Source organism: Python bivittatus, unplaced genomic scaffold (assembly GCF_059951505.1).
Source record: "Python bivittatus isolate LINGU-HERP-01145 unplaced genomic scaffold, Pbiv_v1 ctg000690_np1212, whole genome shotgun sequence".
NCBI classification, from domain to species: domain Eukaryota; kingdom Metazoa; phylum Chordata; class Lepidosauria; order Squamata; family Pythonidae; genus Python; species Python bivittatus.
The window spans coordinates 20,864,308-20,884,143 of NW_028277096.1; the positions used below are offsets into that span (position 1 = coordinate 20,864,308).

The 19,836-nt window shown below is 41.4% G+C and overlaps 1 protein-coding gene across 2 annotated transcripts in view; it reads right to left on the reverse strand.

Annotated features, from left to right (window-relative positions):
• Positions 1–5,291: 5,291 nt before the first annotated feature.
• Positions 5,292–19,836, reverse strand: part of MED13 (mediator complex subunit 13) — a 117,459-nt gene continuing 102,914 nt past the window's right edge. The window contains exons 20-30 of one of the 2 annotated variants that reach the window (XM_088152573.1): positions 19,264–19,708; positions 18,016–18,232; positions 16,412–16,603; positions 15,651–15,874; positions 14,850–14,992; positions 14,152–14,310; positions 13,891–14,049; positions 12,286–12,434; positions 9,169–9,342; positions 7,289–7,389; positions 5,292–6,476 (exon numbers count right to left, since the gene is read on the reverse strand). In XM_088152573.1, the coding sequence (XP_088008699.1) occupies positions 6,344–6,476; positions 7,289–7,389; positions 9,169–9,342; positions 12,286–12,434; positions 13,891–14,049; positions 14,152–14,310; positions 14,850–14,992; positions 15,651–15,874; positions 16,412–16,603; positions 18,016–18,232; positions 19,264–19,708 (2,096 nt within the window). In that variant the 3' untranslated portion in view covers positions 5,292–6,343. Of the gene's footprint in view, positions 6,477–7,288; positions 7,390–9,168; positions 9,343–12,285; positions 12,435–13,860; positions 14,050–14,151; positions 14,311–14,849; positions 14,993–15,650; positions 15,875–16,411; positions 16,604–18,015; positions 18,233–19,263; positions 19,709–19,836 lie in introns of both variants that reach the window. The other variant, XM_088152571.1, reaches the window with a different exon arrangement.

Here is a 19,836-nt window from a genome sequence, read left to right on the forward strand (position 1 = left end):
GGCAATACCAGGCTGAGTTTGTGGGGCTTTGGGAGCTGAGCAGTGCTGGACTTGGTTAATACCTGGAAAGGAGGCCACTGAGGGATACCAAGCAGAAAAATGTCCCAAGGGGTGATGACAACCATTTCTGCACTGTTGCCAAGAAAACTGCATCATAGCATCCATGAAGTCACCAGAAGACAAAATCAACATGAGGGTATCTTAGCTTACTTTTTTTAGTCCAAGGGCTCTACTGCGTGTGTGTGTGTGTGTGTATACACACACACACACTCTCCTAAAATCTAAACTTGCTTTCAGAACGTTATTCTTGTGCTAGGAATGGCCATGTGTAGACTGCCTGCAATTCTGCATTGTGTCACACTGGAGTCCTTTCTTTGGCATCTAGCAGAGGGCTGCTACCAGATGCAAAGCTGAGCCTGGAATGCCAACTTGTCTAACTACAGGCAGGGCGAAGTTGGGACTAACTCTCGAACTGTTTTTTTCAAACTTGGCAACTTTTAAGATGTATGGACTTCAACTTCAAAGCATGCCAGCTGGGGAATTCTGGGAGTGGAAGTGCACACATCTTAAAGTTGCCAAGTTTGAAAAACACTGATTTAAAACATGTGACAGACGGGATTTGAAGACCGTCTTTTTCTCCATTTTGGTTGTTGACCCATTGGCTGCTTTTTCGCTTGGCGGCTAACAGCGTGCAAGATAATGTGCCACTAGCTGCAGTGTTCTTTGGGAGTATACTGGTAAATTTTGGACTAAGACTGAGAAGATCCAGGCTCAAATCCTGGTGCAATGCAGGGTTGTTGTAGAGATAAACAGGGCACATTCGAGGTACATGCTGCTTTGAATTCAGTGCATGACAGCTAAAGTGTGTGCGCGCATACATGTGTGTCTTTCAGAAGTCAGACATATCATTTCCGAAATCAAGACATGAAAATCAAGGAAGGCTTCATGAATAATTTATTCCATTTGATTTTTTTTTTAAGTATAAACTTGTTTCCATTTCCTTAATCACAATTTGTACAACTTGGCATTCTGCAACAACAGTTTGTTCCTTATTTTATTATTTCATCCCATTTATTGTGTTAAATAAAGAAAGTTACTTGGACCATTAAATGATACTGTTGAAAAAGCTCTTCTCCCATTCCTTAAAGTGACCCAGCTTTTTTTTAAAAAAAAAGAACAGCTGTGAAACTCCCATATCCAGGAACTATGCTGCTTTTAATTCCAAGTTATTTGGAAAACCTGCTAGTTACCCATTAACATTTCCTTGAAAAGTTTGACCCTGATGATTTTATTTTCTTCAACTGAAATGTTACTGTTACAGCAACAGGAGCAAACTAATGATATTTCTTGTACGTTGAGGTCTTCACCTCATTGGAAACAGACACTATTTTCAAGATCACAGAGCCAATTGCATGTGAGTTGACTTCCACTCAGAGGGACAATCCTCCTTTGTTCTTCTTCTCCCACAACACTACTCTGCCCTGGGGTTTTGAAGTACTAGGAGGAGGCTGGGGTGGAAAAATCCATTCTACTGGGGCATAAAAGGTCAAACACCATGTATAAAATTCATTCATTGGACGATCTTGAGAAATCATGTCCAAGTTCTCTCTAGCAGAAAGTAGTTGACTGAGGAACCCCACCAAGAAGAAGAAAACCCCAGCCTGAAGCATTTTCATAGACACAGTTAAATATTAACAGAATAGTAATGCCCCAGGACTGCTGTACTGTACAGGAAACCGCAGGGTGCAACATTCTGAACCAGTTTGTATCTGAATGTGTTCAAATACCATGGTTTTACACTGCAGTTAGACAAAAACGCTTCATAAAACCTATCTACAACTTTCCATAGAAATGCACGGCCTTAAAAATGTTACCTAAACCAGGAAAGTATGTCTTTATTCAAAATAGATATATTACGGAAGAACAAGGAATATGGATTAATATTTGGTTAATCATGTCATACTGCTGGATGTGTCAGATGAGCAACTTAAAATTAGCCAGGATTTGCAGTCCATGCTTTAACTGCAGAGACAACCAATTGGATTTCCTCAAATGCTGCTGTCACCTCTGACCATCCAGTGAGGTGTCCACTGGGGTGTACAGATAAGTCCCCAGTTCAAGTAAATTAAGTAGTCAGATGGTAAGGTTGCCATTTCTCGATGTGACAGAGCCCCCAAATCTCAAATCAGAAAAAAGCATAGATGGATTTAGATTCTAGACCCTATTAAAATATTGCACGCCTCCATATATTTTATCTTGAGTTTGTAATATGTGTGTGGAATTATTACTCTCTCACACACAAGCGTATATACATTTATGCGTAGGCTGCATCCAAGGTGTCGCTGTTCTCCTCCCCATGTGTCCCAGTTACAAAGGTTTCTCCAACTTGCCAAAGTATATCTGGAGGGACACGGTGTTCTCTCCATGCCTCGTTGGAGCTGGCCCATTAAGTTCTAGATCTGAATAAGATCTGGCAGCTGGCCTTCTCGTTTTATAAGCAGGACATCTGTTGGGTGAAACAGATACTTATTGCAAACTGCTTCCAATCAAGAGGTGGTCATGCATGGAGAGGATCCGGCGGTTCTGCACCTCTTCTAATGAGAAACATAAACACCTGACCTTTCCGATCAGTCCACGGAAGTCTCTTAACCACTTTTCAGCCTGGGTCGGACAAACAGCAAGTAAAGAAGTACAGTGCCCGAGAAATGGAAAGACAGAAGAGAGGCCATTGACAGGTTCTAGGTTAGAAAATGAATCAACACTACAGCTCAGTAGCAATCAGGTTAGGCAATGCTTCTAATAGCAAAAACTAACACTCTGTTAATTTTGCTGATTTAGCCCAGAACGCATTGGATATTTCCTTGCAATAAGCTGCGTCCAAAGTTGATATTTCTTCCTTTATCATTTCTCTGAGTCCAGCTTAGCCGGTCAACAATCAACCCTGATTTCCACATACCTCAAATGCTCCCATGGTGCTTATAGCACTTTACCTCCAAAGGTCCATTTTCTAATCACCACCTAAGAAGTGAAACAGCAAGTGGGAACCTGATCGCAAAAAGAGGACCAAATGGGAACTCTGTTTCCTAGAAAATGAATACAAAGGGCATCTTGAATTAAAAAAAAATATTTGAATTTTTTTTACAAAAAATTCAAAGCATGTTTCCAGATGGCTGTGCTGTAGGCAGGTCAGAAAAAGCCAGGCCACAGTGGGAATGCAGATGAAATAATTATCCACAATATTTAACTGATTGATCGATCAATCGATCGATCGAAGAAATGGCCACATAAAATACAGGATAGGCCATATAAATTAGGCTCAGACTACAACAAAAAGGCACAGTGTTACTGCTTTTAAGTCCTACTGATTTTAATGAAAAATTCTGAACACATTTTAAAGTTCCCCACTGAAATCCATCAGACGTGACAGAATTCTAACTTTGGCAAGTGCAAAAACAGCCAAACAACTTTAGTTCAACTGTTTAGAAGCAAAGGGGTCAGAAGCAAAAAGGAGCTGAAAAGCATTTAACGTTAATACTTAATTTCCCAACACAGTGTTCTAGATGCAATGCAACGAAGAGGAAAAATATGAAGAGAAATCTGGCTATTTCAAATTTGGACTTGGTTATGTCGCACTCATTCAAGAGATTTAATTGCATCTAAAAAGCTTCAGCCTCTTGTGAGGAAAACTAACTGCTGATCATAGCTCTCTCTTCTATAGTGAGTAACACATAAAAATATTAATCACTCCCATCTTGTAACAATATCAAAATATGGCGCTTTGGGTACTTTTGACGATGATAATGGGAAATTTTTCATTGGCAGTTTTGTTGCACATTAAGAAAACTTGCTAGTATGGATTCCATCTCCCCACTTGTATACCTCAATTCACTATTTGGAGGACAAATAAACACTCCTTGGTTAAATATTTGCTTAACGTGATTTCAACAGCTGATGAAACTGAGGCCAGATGAACACTTGATCGTTTTGAGACCTTGTAAAGAAATTGGAGATTCAGAATACAATATAAAACCAAGCCAACCAGATTGCTATATCACATCTAATCCTTTGCTGAGACTTACACAGGAGCCTCATAGAGATACAGGCTCTAAAGCAGGGTTTCTCAACCTTGGCAACTTCAAAATGTGTGGACTTCAACTCCCACATGCTGGCTGGGGGATTCTGGGAGCTGAAGGCCACGCATCTTGAGGTTGCCAAGGTTGAGAAACCCTGCCCTAAAGTTTCATTGGAGTTCATGTATTTCACTCTTCAAAGGCTTCCTTGCTCAGTAAGACTAGATATTGCTCCCCAAAAGGTTAAGAATAGCCACATTTCTCCAGCAGGATGGCAGCAAGAACTGCTTTTCCAAGTCCCCGCATAGCCACGAGGGTGACTGATGCCACTTCCATGATTTTACATATCACACAATGTTCAGAATCAACATCTTGATGTAAACCTAGCCCACTAAACCAAGTGTCACAGTGGACACGTAGACATGAATGGCCATAGCAAACTTGAAAGCAGCTATGGAAAACAGGAGAGAAAAGTAAGTCTGTAGGAACATAAGGAACGGTGACAGATTGGACATGTCATAGAAGAGGAAGATAGGAAGTAAAGGGTCTACTGAAAGAAAGAGATGGAAGTAGCAGTGAACAGTTCATGGTTTTTCACATCCTTTTCTTATGTTTTCATCACACCAGGGCAGAAATGCTTAGTTAAAAGAAGAAAGGCTGTGTACAGGTAAGCCTAGAGTTTCCACTATAACGTGCAAACATGGAGAGAAGTAGGGTGTTTTTTTTAAAAAAAAAAAAGAAGACAGAACTCACATTAGTGGAATCAATTCTGAAAGTAAGAATCTAGTGAAATTCTATTTAAATCAAGAACAAATTGCAGTCTTCAGAAATCAAAATCAACCTGGTTTTTGTTGCAGCTGCAATTGTTTTTAGCATTTGTAAAATAGCTAGAGCTAATCTAACAATTCAACCTGAAAGAGAAAGGTTTATGATTGGAGCAATTTCCCCACAATTCAGACGCTGAGAAGTGTGATTAGTGATGAACACAAATACTTGAAAATGAAAGTGACACAGTTTATTGAGGGGAAGGATTTCTTTTCTTAGAAAAAAGTGTCGCAATTTCATCAGATGACACAGATTCTGTCTTGGCTAAAATGCACACAGGGAAAAACAGTAGAGGGTCCTTGTAGTAAAGCACATCCTCCTTCCTTGAGAAACAGGAAGGGACCTGCAAAAGTTAGTCTCGGCCCTCAACAAAAATACCAATAAAATAAAATAAAATAAAATAAAACAATTTATTATTATTTTCTTCTTTAAATTCTCACTACAAGTTAAACCACCTAACAATATCACTTTTTAATATATTGCCATTATGTTAACTCTGCAAATGTGTGATATAAAATTGCTGTAAGACCTGGTACCTTTTTTTTTCTTCAATTTTATATAAACACAGTGAACTTCATTACTGTACACGTATAATCTGCAACTACAGCTTAGCTGTAAATCTCCCACACACAATGGTATGGACATTTCTATCCCACTTCCTATATTCCCCATTAAACTGTACAACAAGACCAAATACAAATTTTTGCTGTCCCCAACCCCCCCGACCCGCTTACAAAAAAATAATACTCTAAAAGCAACCTACCGCAACTTTCAATTAAGACGATTACAGATATAATTTTAGACCAATTGCTTTAAAGCAAGAAGGCGGTATAAACCTTCTAGGAAATTTTTTTTTATAAAAGAGGTTAAGAAATATAAGACAATTTATACATTTAAAAACTTACAATAAATAAGAGATGCAGGCATTTTTTTTTTGAATACTAGATACTATAATCCAATACAAGAACATTGCAATGTTCCAAAAGCGGTCAACAAATTTTGTTTTTCCTCCCTCATTCATCTTTTTATGGTCTCCATGCTCATTCTTTTTAAAATATTCATTAACATGGCAGGGGCCTATGGCTCATAAACTCTTCACAAATACTGTGACAGGTTGATGGGTGGGGGGAGAATGGATACTTGGCTACTAAAAAGATGCATTATAATACATGCTGACTGACCAGTTCACCAGTTTGGTCAGTCAGATATAGGCAATACAACAACGAAAAAGGGGGGAGGGGACCAGACAACCAGGTTATGCACCTCCCCACCAAAAGTCAGAATCCATTTTTCCTTGGAACTGATGAAGAATGATTAACAGCCCCCCGCCCTCCACCCCCCATCACAAAATGACGTTACAGAGAAGAATTAACTGAGTCCTGCAGTGGAATCCTGTTTTCCCTTTCTGTTGTTGTGTTTTTCTTCATCTTGCTCAGTTCAGATAAAGATCACAGCATATTCATGATAAAGTTATACAACTGGTTCAGCACCACAAAGTGAATTGGGAGACACGACCGCCGGTCCTGGGTCGCAGGATCACAGGTTAGCCACGAGAGTGCATTGTACTGTTCCAACACAAACCTAAGACAGAAATAAATCAACAAATCACCCAGGTTATCATTAAGGAAGGTCTTTTCATTTTCAGAAAGGTTCAACGGGTAAAATCCAATTACTCAACTTCCAGTATCCAGAAGCAAACTGTCGTTGTACACATAAAAGAATCTGAACATCAGCCAGGAGATATAGAGTTTCATTTAGCCCAGATGATACTGGTAAAATTAACTGTGGAATGGCAAGAGGTATTGCGAGAAAAACAGCATGGAAAAGGCCCTATCCATTGGCCAAAGGACAATCAGCTCTGAGATGCCTGGCTCTTCCCTTGCTTCTCCCATCAGGAAGAATACTCAGGCTGCAGAGTTGAAAGGAAGGCTATTATGGGTCACCCAGCAACCAGGGAACTTAGGCCACCAAACTGCAGAAGTACATTATTACAATCTATTGTAAGCCACCTTTCGAGAGTTCCAAACAAAAGGCAAACTCTAAACCAGTGTTTCTCAATCTTAGCAACTTTAAGATGAGTGGACTTCAACTCCCAGAATTCTTCAGCCAGCCTGCTTGCTGGGGAATTCTGGGAGTTGAAGTCCACCCATCTTAAAGTTGCCACAGTTGAGAAACACTGCTCTAAACCTTCTAAATAATTGTGCAGAGTACCTCAATCCATCAAGTTCTGACTGGGGACTAGGTCAATAAATGAACTAGGCAAAATAAATGAACAAAAGGAAACTACTGACAGGTTAAAATAGAGATATGCCAAGTAGTGGATCTTAAAGTAATGAAAATAATGACTACATTTCTCTGACAAGCACACCTACACACACAGTGAACAAGCATACCTGAGGACATCGGAAGTTTGATTTGAGTCAAGAGGGTGGGAGTGTTTACTGTGAAGTAGCTCGTCCGATTGCACTGAAGGCACATGGAGGTGCAAAGAAGCCTTGAAGAAAAATCCAAAGCCTAGGATCAGTGTTCAATATAAAGCTCATATGATCCATCTCTCCCATTTCAATCTGCAACGGATGTTCTATCTATGGGGCAAAATCTCAGAATACTATGATACTACATACTAAATACTATGAATTGTAGTTTAGGCCTTGGAATTAAATTGCCTGAAAATGTTTAAAAAGAAGCCCCATAAAAATGTGCAACCAAGCCCTGCCTAATAATGCCACCTTACTCATTGTTGGTGGCTACTACGGTGTTGGGACACAAAGACAGAAGCTGCCACCTGTACCACCTAGGAACAGGACATAGAAAACCCCTTGAATCACAGAGCCCCTGTTCATTCCATCCAGCCTCCTTTCAACTTGGTGGCCACCAGAAGAGTTGGACTGATGTTTCTCACCCTTGGCAGTTTGAAGATGTATGGACTTCAATTCCCAGAATTCCCCAGTCAGCATCCCAGGAGCTGAAGTCCATACATCTTCAAACTGCCAAGCTTGAGAAACACTGAGTTGGACTATCACTTTGATAACGTCCAGCTTAAGTCCCCCTACCAAGTATCTCTGTAATTCTAAATCTATCTATCTATCTATCTATCTATCTATCTATCTATCTATCTATCTATCTATCTATCTATCTATCTATCTATCTATCTATCTATCTATCTTCCATCCAGGGTTTTATTTTCATCTCACCTTCTCCAATCAGATGAGAAAAAATTATAACAAAAAACCTACCAAAGCTATTGCATAAAACAATAAAACCATGATTATGCTGTTACTCCTATGTTCTCGAAAAGGGATGTTTGGGTTCAGAGATCCCAGGTCTCAATTGTTAAGGAAGGACAGAACAGAAGATTACCTTTATTTAAGGCAGTATACAGCATTCCCACCTCCAGGGCCTTCCAGGCATTTACAAGTCACTAAAGCAAGAAAAGCTGTACTACCATTTTCCTCAAAAAGAATCAATGCCTCAAATCCTCAAATCTCCAGACCCAGCATATGACACAGGACAGCCTTCCTGCTTCCAGGCATTATCCTCTTTCCTCAGCCAGGGGCATTCCCTTCCTTCTCTCCAAGTGCAGAAAACAGCTTTAATTGAGTCATCTAGCTTGGTCTGAGGGGAAGACTACCAGGGACCAGCCAAGGGCTCCAGAATGTTCTGGCAAAGGCCTAATCCTTGCTTCCGGAAACTGACTGTCAGCGTGCTTGGCTGCAAAGCGGAAAAGGCTCCCCACCTTCTCCACTGTTTAAGCTTCAGTGAGTGGGAGATGCTTCTGGAAGGCAGCAGTTCTATGCTGAGAGTCCTCAGTCATTGCCTAAGTCAGTGTTGTCCAAACTTGGCCATTTTAAGATGAGTGGACTTCAACTCCCAGAATTCCCCAGCCAGCATGGCTGGCTGGGGAATTCTGGGAGTTGAAGTCCACTCATCTTAAAGTAGCCAAGTTTGGACAAAACTGGCCTAAGTCTTGTGGCTGTTACCTCCTTGGGCAGAGGGACAGACGGTCCCTCCCGCTTTGTAAAAGCAGCAGCAAACTGTACATTTCATGAACATAGTTTACTGCTGTGTTGTTAATATACAGGACACCCATTTCCTACCTGCCATTATCACGACACTCTTCCTTTCTCTCACTGAGCCTACAAAAACTGTCCCTCAGAAATAACATGATAAAAAGAAAAGGATACACTGTCTTATGGCTTTTACTCGGCTGTTTTTCACATAATCTTCTAAAAACACCTCTCCCATCCCATCCCCAAGCAGGGGAGCGCATTACCTTAAGAAACAGAGGACACTGATTTTGTGCTTGAGGGCATGCCGACCAAAACCAGTCAGGCAACGGACCTGCTTTAGCAGTTGAGACGAAGTAGCCAAGGGCCAACGGTTGCTGCAGAATGTTAGTGACTTCATCGTGGGATTCGGTTGACAGCAGTCGGTCTGTACCTTGACCCTGATACGAGCAACAGAGAAAACCGGCATTTAGAATTGGCCTGAGTCAAAACAAAGGATTATAATTCATCACTTCAGCCCTCTGTTTTAACTAGTGATCAACTCGTTGCTTCTGGGAAATTCACAAGCAAGACACGGGGAACACACACACACACACAATTTCCCTAGCCATGGAGTTTATAGCGAACAATAGCCGTATCACCTAGGAATTTGTTAAAGTCACCTTAAAAGGGATATAAGTTGCTCAACCATTACCATATCTTGCGCTGGTCAATTTAACCAGGCACTGTGTGAGTTTAACCTGTACTATGTGAAATCGCATTTCATTTCAGATGTCCTGTATCTCCCACCATTCAGTTTCATTGGAATAACCCGTTCAGTTCTCAGATCATAGAAGAGAGAGGGAGAAAAACACATATACTCTCTCAACACTGCACTAACTATCAGTTGTTTACCAGCCAAATTCAAAGTACTGGTTTTGACTTATAAAGTCCTTTATGGCTTGGCTCCCGGTTACCTTCGGGACTGTCCCCTCCCATGAGAAATCAAGGGACCATGAAGCGGAGGACAAGCTTTATTAGTAGCGACCACCTTATGTTTGTTTTAATAATTTTACTGAAGTTTTTAATAAACATAGGAAAAACTAATACAAACTAAACTAGAAGAAAAAAGAAAAGTTTAGAAGGTGCAGAAAAAAGAAAAAGAAAAGAAAAAAAATAGAAAAGTAGAAAAGTAAAAAAGAAAAAGGCCACAAGGACAATAATAAAGTAGTCGCTTCCAACCTTCATCACACCAAGCATAAGCTAATATACTAACTTTTCACCCTCTTTGAAAGTTACTAATAAAAAAAAACTCTTCTCCCCATAGCCTAATTTTTATCTATATGCAATCCTAGTTCAGCAAAAAGTCCATTATGAGTTACCAGAAATATCAAGCAAATAGTTTATCCCTGGTCAGATAGTCCAACTTTATATTCCTTCTTTTTGTTCTGCATAATCTTGACCTTTAAATCATTCTTATGGCCTCACAGGACTTGATCTTTCATCATTCTTTGGTATTTAAAAGGAGTCTTCAAAGTTTTCACCAGCCTACTTTGTAAATCCCATAAAGAGGCATTGTCCAGGATTTCTTGTCGCAGCTGTTCCATGTCCAGATCCTTTTCTTGATTTGTCTTTTGGACTGTGTTCCCATTTTGGCAATTTAAATTTTGTTATCTTCCATGCCTTCAAACTCTATAGTATCTATGTCAGGTAAAACTTTTTTAAAGTTTGTCTCGTCATCTTCTAAAAGTTTATCCATTGAAATCTGTATCATTTCTGAGATATTAGTTACTAATATTTCAGCTCATGTAAAAAACTCTTTAAAATAAGAAAAAGTTATAGTCAGCTTTTCTGCCTGGTCCTTTAGTTCCCTCTAGTGTCCAGGTGCAACCCTCATCAAGCTTCAGTTCCTAATATGGATTTAGTTCTGCTTCAGTCGTTTCCCATGAGTATATTATTTGATTATATACTTGCTTTTCAAATCTTACAGCAAAAATAACCAATATTACAAATCTCTCTGGTCTCTCAATCCATTTAAAACTTTCTTAAATCAATTTTTTTTTTTTTTGCTTTTTGCCAATTATATATTATTTTAAATTCTTAAGACTCTGTTTAACATTTCTTAAATCCAAAGGTGGTAAAACTCACCAGGTGTCAAATTAAGCTCACTGTTTTCAAGGTCTCTAATATCCATCAAGTGGTTAAACTTGAACATTTCTGAAAGTGATTAGAAAGTTTGGCTCGCTTAGTGTCCTTATGAAAGGCTCCGCCACTGCTGAGAGCAAAGATGTCATCACCCTTGGCTCCTGGCACTCACACCCGCAGGAGACCACTGTGTTACAGTCTCCTCGCGAGGAGCTGCCATTCAGAGCACTCATGGGCAATCTCCAGATCTCTCCTTCTCCAGAGAGATTCAAAGGACTGGTGTACACGTCAGTCTTTCATTTTTCACAGCGGTCATAGTCTCTGCTCGTTTGCAGAGACGTCTTCAGTCAGCCATGACTCACACCGGAAGCCGCAACCACCTTCTTATGGATGATTTTACCCCCAGAGATATACCAAGCAACCTCCTAATTTGCTTTCCGAACAGCCATGAAAACGGTTTTGTTTCAGCAGGCACTTGGTGACTAATTATTAGTATTCTTGTTTGACTGTACAGCACTGGATTGCCAACTTTTTATTCTGCTGATGTTGATGTGGAGTTATATATATATTTTAATATTTTTTCTGTTTATCTTTTTGCAAACTACTTAGTGGGTGGTATGTCTGTGTTTATATTAATATATCCTTACCATGCATAATTCCATAAACGTGTATCACACTTCCCCTTATTTACCCTTTTTTCTAAAGGCTACTGTAATATTTCCATGTGAAGAAGGATAGCTCAGCCTCCTGATAATTTTGGTTGCTATTTTTGCCACCATCTACTGCTCTACATGTTCCCTGTAACATGCTACAACTAGAACTGAGTAGTATATTCTAAGGGTGATCACACTGGAAGTAATATTTCTTTCAAATTGCACTTAATTCCTGGTGACTAGACTGGCATGTCCCTGCTGTCTTCTTGACAACAATATGGAAGTTTTGTCTTCTTCCAAGATTCTGTTTTTTGACTCCCAGAATAGTCTACAGGCCTGGAGCTCTCCCATCCAAGAGCTTACCAGGTAGAACCCTATTTAGCTTTTCCAAGATTAGCTCTGACACATACTGTATTGTGACAAACTATAGTTTTGTAGAATCAGCTGATCACCCTGCGAAGCATTATCACTATCATCATCATCATGAACCTGTAAGCATTGGTTGCAGAAGCATTTAAGTATTTTGGAGGAATCACTGTATCCAAGAAACAATTTCAATCAGTTTTTTTTTTTTAAAAAAAAAACCATTTTCCTATGCAAAGTTACCTTGCCCATATCGCCTCCATGGGTGAAGTGGGAACCTGGTGAGTGTACAGGGGATCCTGTTGGGGATGCAGGAAGGATGTTTATGATATCGGGGTCCAGGTCATCTCCAGTGTCCAGCAAATCAAAGATTCCCATCCCATCTGCTCCATCTTGAAAGAGATCCACAGAAATAGAAAAGAACCGTTGACCAAGGGTAGCAACTCATATGCTTTAAAAAAGAAAACACACACACATACATACAATATAAGACCAAATAATTGTGAATTTGCTTATTGATTTGATGATATTTGATTTGATCTATATGGCCACCCATCTTGAAATAACTCTGGGCAGCTCACAACAATAATACAACTGTAAAAACCATATAACAAAAACTAAAAACCTGGCACCTTAATCAATCTCCAGGGTGCCCTAACAACCCTCCTCCACAGGCTCTACCATTCTACTCCAGTGCCTGGGTAAAGAGCCAGGTTTCAATGGCCCTTCAGAAGGCTAAGAGGGTGGGGACCTGCTGGATTGCTGGGGGGGGGGGGGGGTGTTCCATAAGATAGGGGCAGCCACAGAAAAGGCCCACTTCCTAGATCCCACTAAATGGTAATATTTCAGGGAAGGGACTAAACTATTATGCAGCCAGGATATTCATTGGGTAGCATAGCAAATGAATCAGCTATTAAGTCTACCCATGTTTGACACTTCACAAATCTGTCTTTTTTCAATTTATTGTATTTGTTTCAAACTGCAAAGAACTGGCTGTGCATATTCTCTTTAATCACTCTGTGAATAGTCTATTACATTTCAAGCAAAATTTTCAGTTGAGGTTGGCATAAGATCGAAAGTAATCAGTGTGGTTTCTGCAAAGTAAATAGAAAGTTTGCTTTGTTACAATGAAGGACTTCTACAAAGCAACCAGAATAAGTAGAGCTGTGTATAGGTAGTCCTGACTTACCGACCACTCATTCAGTGACCATTTGAGGTTACAATGGTGCTGAAAAAGGAGACTTATGACCAGTCCTCAAAGTTGGTGCAGCAACCCCATGGTCACTCGATGCGGGTGCATTTATGATGGTCACAGCATCCCACAGTTATTGGATCGCCATTTGCGACCTTCACAGCCAACTTCCAACAGGCAAAGTCAATGGGGAAGCCAGCAGGAGGTCACAAGTCGCAGCCACATGACATTGCGCTTAACGACCTGCAGTGATTTGCTTAATGACCACAGCCAGAACTGACATTGCAAATTGGCATGGTCATGTGACATTTCACTTAATGATCGCACTACTCAGCAATGGAGTTGCCAATGGTCCCAATTGCAGTTGGTGAGGACTACCTGTACTTTTGGAGAGTGAAGTTTGAGAGTCCTGAAGCTAGTGACATCAGAAGAAGGAAGGGAAACGGAAAGGGACTAGCAGCGAAAGAGTTTGTATGCTGTTGGGAGGTGATAGGCATGGTTCCACATATGATCCAATAAAGCAGTTACATCTTAACCAACAGCTCTCACTTTTCTATTAATTAAATACTTGAACATAACCACACACACACGCATGCACACGCACACGCGCACACACACACACAAACCATTGTTCGTATTAAAGGCCAGTTCCAAACCGGTTTCAGTGGTGTAGGTGGATGGTGCTAGCTGCACAGAGGCAGAGGTGGGGAACACGAGTATATGAGTGCACGAAGTGTCCTGTGGGGTATTGAGCTGCGATGTCTGCATATTTAGGGTGGTGCTGCGCCCAAACACCGAGCCAGTTGACACCGAATCTTTAGAAAGAGAAGGACAGAGGAGAATTACTACTGGTATCAATCCTGTCAATACTCCCCTTCGCAGGCGTTTGCAGAGGATGAAAAGTACTTCATAAATACCTGGCATGATGACAAAAGATCCTTGAGGTTCCATTGCCACTAAGCAAGCACTAAGGATGCTGGGGGAATCAGCCGCAGATATCCCACACATCCTGCACATATCTTTGAGCCTCTTGCTAAGAGACTGCAGATTTCGGCGACTCAGCAAACAGCTCCAATCTACAAAGAAAACAGGGTGGTTGACCATCTGGGACATGGCTTTCACAGCCTTCCAGAAAGCCTGCCAGAGGTAGAAGTAGTCATTGTGGAGGGTTTTAAAGATATGAGTAAAAGGAGTTTCCCACCACTCAAACTGCAACCAGTTAGAGTGCCCATTTGTTATTTTCAGCCTTGTAGTCTGAAAAGCGAAAAGGAAAACATGTGAGAATTATTTACCAAAAAGGATGCTCATTAGCTGAAAAAGTTGGCCTATATAGGTCCAACCAATTAACAAAACAAGACCCAGGATAATTCGGGCCACCAATCAAACCCCAATTCTCAAGAGCTACTCTATTCTCCATGGAGTCGTCCACAAGCCAGGAATTGTCTTCTGCAAAATACAGCGTTGGAAGGTGCCCTTGAAAATATGGTTTGAAGGGTAGCATACAGATGTTAAGACTAAAAAAATAAAAGTTATAGAGCAGGTACAGTATGTTTAGACAATTTACATGTAAAACTGCCATTTCAACTTGCCATTTCAAGACAGGTTTCCACAATACCTTTCAGTTCCCCGTGACCGATTCTTCCAAGACGTCCTATTACAACTCTCCATGGCACAGAACTCATCTGGACGAGACCCAAGCACCACTCCCAGAGTTTCTGAAGACCAAGTCTGCGAGCAGATCCCTTTTTCCTACGAGCTCTATTTAGAAACAAAAGTTCTTCAGTAAATATAATTGCCCATGCCCCCCTCTGTTGCCCCCCAAAGAACAGTTTGGCACGCTACATAATCAAATAGTACATTTGTTGTATCTTTTCTAAAGTTTGCAAATGTTTCAAATTTGAAACATTTCTGAACTTGTTCCTCTCATTTAATTATTTAAGAGGGCAAAAAATGAAAGTGCAGCCTCCCTTGCAAAAATGATGGTATTCCTACTCTCCATGCTACTTTTTTAAAATGAAAGGTTTCCAAAGCAGTTAGCAAATAAAAAATAATCTCAATCAAAACCCCAACCACTTATCAATTATGAGTAAAATGTATCAGCGTAAAAACTCCCAAACTAATACAAATACAGCATAAAAATGAGATAAGATTTCTGGAAGAGAAGAATTTATAGTGGGGGGGGGGTTTCCTAAAAGACGAGAAAAATGAACTGGAGAGGGACAGAGAGAACACATGTGCCTTTAGTAGATCATTTGTAGAAACAAGTTCCAAGAGAACTCTGTACCTCCCTTACTTGCAACGTAACAATCTTATTCTTCAGTTAAAACTGGCTTCTAGAATATCTTAAAAGGCCATCCTCTCCCATTTGGCTTGCAATCTAAAACATACAACACAACAAGAGATGATATAGGTGTACCTGTTTGGTACATCAATATTTATGATGCATGTTTCCAAAAGTTCTCCATACAGATCTGTGCATGATGCGAGAAGCCACCTTTGATCATGGGACAGGCAATAGCCCACAAAAAGCACATTGTATTTCTGCCCAGCCTCGCCAAAAGTTTCTCCCAGCTCAGTCTGTTTGTCTTTGACAGGAGCCAGTATGAAAGGAGGAGCATATAGTTTAATACACTCTGGTCTCTGCAAAGCACACACACAGAAAAAAAAACAGAATATTTGAAACATTACATTTGTTTTACGGTAACAAGCCATATTTTTAAAAAGCAGAATTGTGTCTCCCCCACACCAATTTTACCCACCTTCTCTTTTCATAAATACATTAATCATATCTATCATCAATTCCACAGCCCCTCCCAACTGTGCACAAAAAGCAGCTGAATTGGCAGATAACCACAGTAAAACTTAGGGCCCAGGAATAAATAGACCATAATTCTAATACTCCAATCTTGTTGCAAAGACAGGAAGTTTTGAGGTGAAGCAGAACATCATTTTAGCTGAGCAGATACATGGGAAAAGAAACTACAGGAAAATGCCTGCTGTTTCTTTTCTTCTACAAATTACAGTGCAGGTTTCAGAAGCTCCTCCAGATCCTTCCCAGTGAGAGCAAGGGACACTCGCACCCTGGAACCACCCTGGTTTCAGGACTCATTTTATTCAGCTAGTATTTCTCAAAACTCTACTAGAATTTCACCTTGTTCTCCCATTTGCAGTACTCACATCAGGACTTTTGAGTGCCATTTCCACAGCTAAGCCTGGGCCAAACCCTGTTAATGTTTTCACGTTGGTTGATGTTGGGAGTGGTCTTCGGCACTGTGTGAAGGCTGAAAATGCCAGCGATTTCAAGTGCTGGGTGTAGATCTGTCTGTCTTCATTCTTGACAGGTTGCAACAGATATTGACAGGGAACAAGCTAAGCACAAGAGAGAGAGAGAGGGAGAGAGAGAATATCTATTAATCTGGGCATACTGAATATGACTATGACTTCAGTGCCATTAAAAAAGAGAGAAAGTGTGAAATTAATACATACAGACATCCTATTAGAACTTGGTAAGTTTCTTTTTCTCTGTTAAGACCATTCCTAAGACTAAAAATTAAGGTAAGATCTGCCTTTGGTCACCAAACTTTTTTTTTTCTGGCCCCAAAAAATAAACAAACATGACTATAAAACCTGATGGTTGCAAGTAGATGGCTTTCACACAAGACCTCTAAATATTTCCTGTAATTTTACGGAGCATAAGCCCATTAAACAATAAATAACAAAACAGCGGAAAAGAGACTTTTGCAGGTCGTACTGACTTTCTGTGTAACTGAGACTGTTTTGTCTGTTGATTTTCTCATGCAAACATCCTGAAATGTGTAACTGAAAAGCTGAAGGAGGCTGGGAAGGAAAGCCCAGCAGAGCAGACATCTGCCAGAACCAAAACGCTTCCCCCTTTGCTAGTACTCCAATCAAAGTTGGCACAGCCAATATACCCCATTCCAATGCAAAGGAAGCCCTAGCTAGCATGAATAACAGGAGTGTCACTGCCACCTACCTCTTCTAGTGGCAAACCTGCTCACCTACCCAGGTCTTGGAAGAAGGAAAGGGGAGCTGCCTGGAGATCAAGGGGCACCCCTGTGCCTGGCAGAGTAAGAATGTCTCAGAAGAACAAACCAAAACAGAAGGCCTTGCCCTAGTCCCAGTGCAATACATTTGCTGACTTCAAGTCATTGTTGACTCCTAGTGATTGCCTGGACTAGTCCCTGCAGGTTTTTTTGGCAAGGTTTTTCAGAAGTGGTTTGCCATTGCCTCCTTCCCAGGGCTGAGGGAGAGTGACTGGCCCAACATCACCGAGCTGGCTTCGTGCCTAAGGCAGGACTAGTACTCATGGTCTCCCGGTTTCTAGCCTAATGCCTTAACCACTACATCAAACTGACTCTCAATGCAAAATTACACAAGTATTTAATCTATGTGCTTTATTTTGACTACCAAATACTGTAGAAATCTGTGCAGGAAATAAGTCATTTCAACGAGATGGGCGGTGACACATTTGATAAATAAAATAAACAAATAAATACAGAGATACAGAGGAATCTGGAACCTTCCAAAGTTTCTGGACTGTACCTCCCATCACCCCTTCTCAATGCCCATGCTGGCTGATTGGGTCCCACAACATCTAGAAAGAGGCACCAGTTCCCTACCCACCCTTCAAGGCAAATAATTCCACACTAGTCCAGGACTGGGAAGAAACTGGTCACAACAAGGCACCAATGCTCCAAAGGGCTGTTATGCAAAGGCCCTGGAGGTCAAGTTGGCTTTAGCATTCTATTTCAGAAGCTTACCTGAACAGCAACGATGTTTCTAATGTTAGGAGGAAGATTTTGGATCATTTCTAGAAAGCAGCGGAGAAGTCCAAGAGTCCACACGTTTGAGGAGCTGCTCTCCTCTTTCTTTTCGTATGTGAAAGGATCGACGATGTAAACAACAATGGCAGGCGGGTAGGTGACAGCGTGTGAATCGCCATCTGTGGGGATTCCAACTCTGTCCCGTTCCATAGTGCTGGAGGAGATTGCAGACAGAACTGCTGTGAGCTGCAGACAGTTTCTCTCTTGTACGAAATAAATTTCTACGTAACACTTGCCATCCAACAGGGCTAACTTCTGCTCCTCCCACCTAGGAGACAGAGGCCCCAAACCTCCAATGTTGAGTATTTAAGCTGAGTATTTAAATCTTCTCCTCTTCCAGACAATCAGTCCACTGTGCAGAGGGGAGGAAGGCAAGCCTGCCCCACATCCCACCTCACCCACTCCATATATCCCACCTGGGCAGCCTAAGTGACACCATCTTTTATCCTGACACATTAGGGACAATCCCCTCCTCCCAATTTAGTGCTTCTTGAGACTTCACACCCTTGGCACTTTTCAGTCCTGGTAAATACATCAGCAAAGGATGAGAATTACACATAGAAAAAAAGAGCACCGCCTCCACATGCCCTGGGGTTACTCCTCATTCTTCAGTGCAGGTTCTTAGGCAGTTTAGTGGAGAGCCAAATGCTAGGAGGCCATATTTAGGAACCCTGAACAAATGAGGGGACTGATAAATCCAACCTAAGGATTCACTGAACAGTGGGCGTTAAGGAGGACACCCTCAGGAAATAAGAAACCCAAAAAGCAATGGATAGTACGCTATTCACTTATTTTCACACTTTATATATCTCACACATATCTGCTCTTCTACACAGGCAACGTGGCTCAGAAGGGCAAGATGAACACAGTTGCAGAAGTGCGTAGCCACAGTAGAGCTGATGTTTAAAATCTCCCACTGTTGAGCGTATTTTAAGGATAGGCAAGGCGCTCGGAGTCGGCATTGAAGAGTCAGGCTACAATCAAACATTCAGGCTCAAAGTCCTTTTGGGTCATGAAGAGCGCTTGGCAAAGCTAAGCCAGTCACCGCTCAGGGCTGTATCATGATCATAAAACTGGGAGCAGGGAGAAAACCACACGTGTAGAACTCTGGGCTCCTTAGAGAAAAGTTAGGACGTACCTAAGTTTTAAAATCAATGCGCAAAAAAAGTTTGCATGAAACATTACCTTTCTGAAACCTCTGGATGTGGCTGCGCTGGGGCAGACAAGACTTCCCCAGTTATCCCCGCTGCTTGCTGTTGGTGCTGCATCCCAGCCTGCCCGTTCTGGACTGCTGCGGGCTGCGTGGAGAGGGAGGAAGGCGCCGTATTGTTCATGCTGCCAAAAGGTGGAAACGAAGAAGGCTTGTTGGCCGACATCCCGCTGCCCAGGCTGGAAGAAGAGGATGAAGCAGCAGTTGTGGTCAAGGTGGAGCTGGCAGTGGTAGCAGCAGAAGTGATGGCGCTGCTCGAAGTCATCGTTACGGCGTTGCTGGTGGCAGACGAAGGGGTGGATGATGGAGCAGCGCTGCCTGCGATCTGAGGCTGAGTGGAAGCAGGATGGCTGGTGGGAGGAGCTAGGCTGGACTGAGAGAGCAAGGAATTGTCCAATGGCTGTGTAGCAAGATAAGGACCTTGAAACAGAAAAAGGCACACAGAAATCAGTGGGTTTGCTCCTGCCGATTCACTGGAAACGCTGGGGTGTCATCTGCATTCATTTAAGTTAAATATCTACCAAACTGAGGGTGCTTGAAAATTTAGG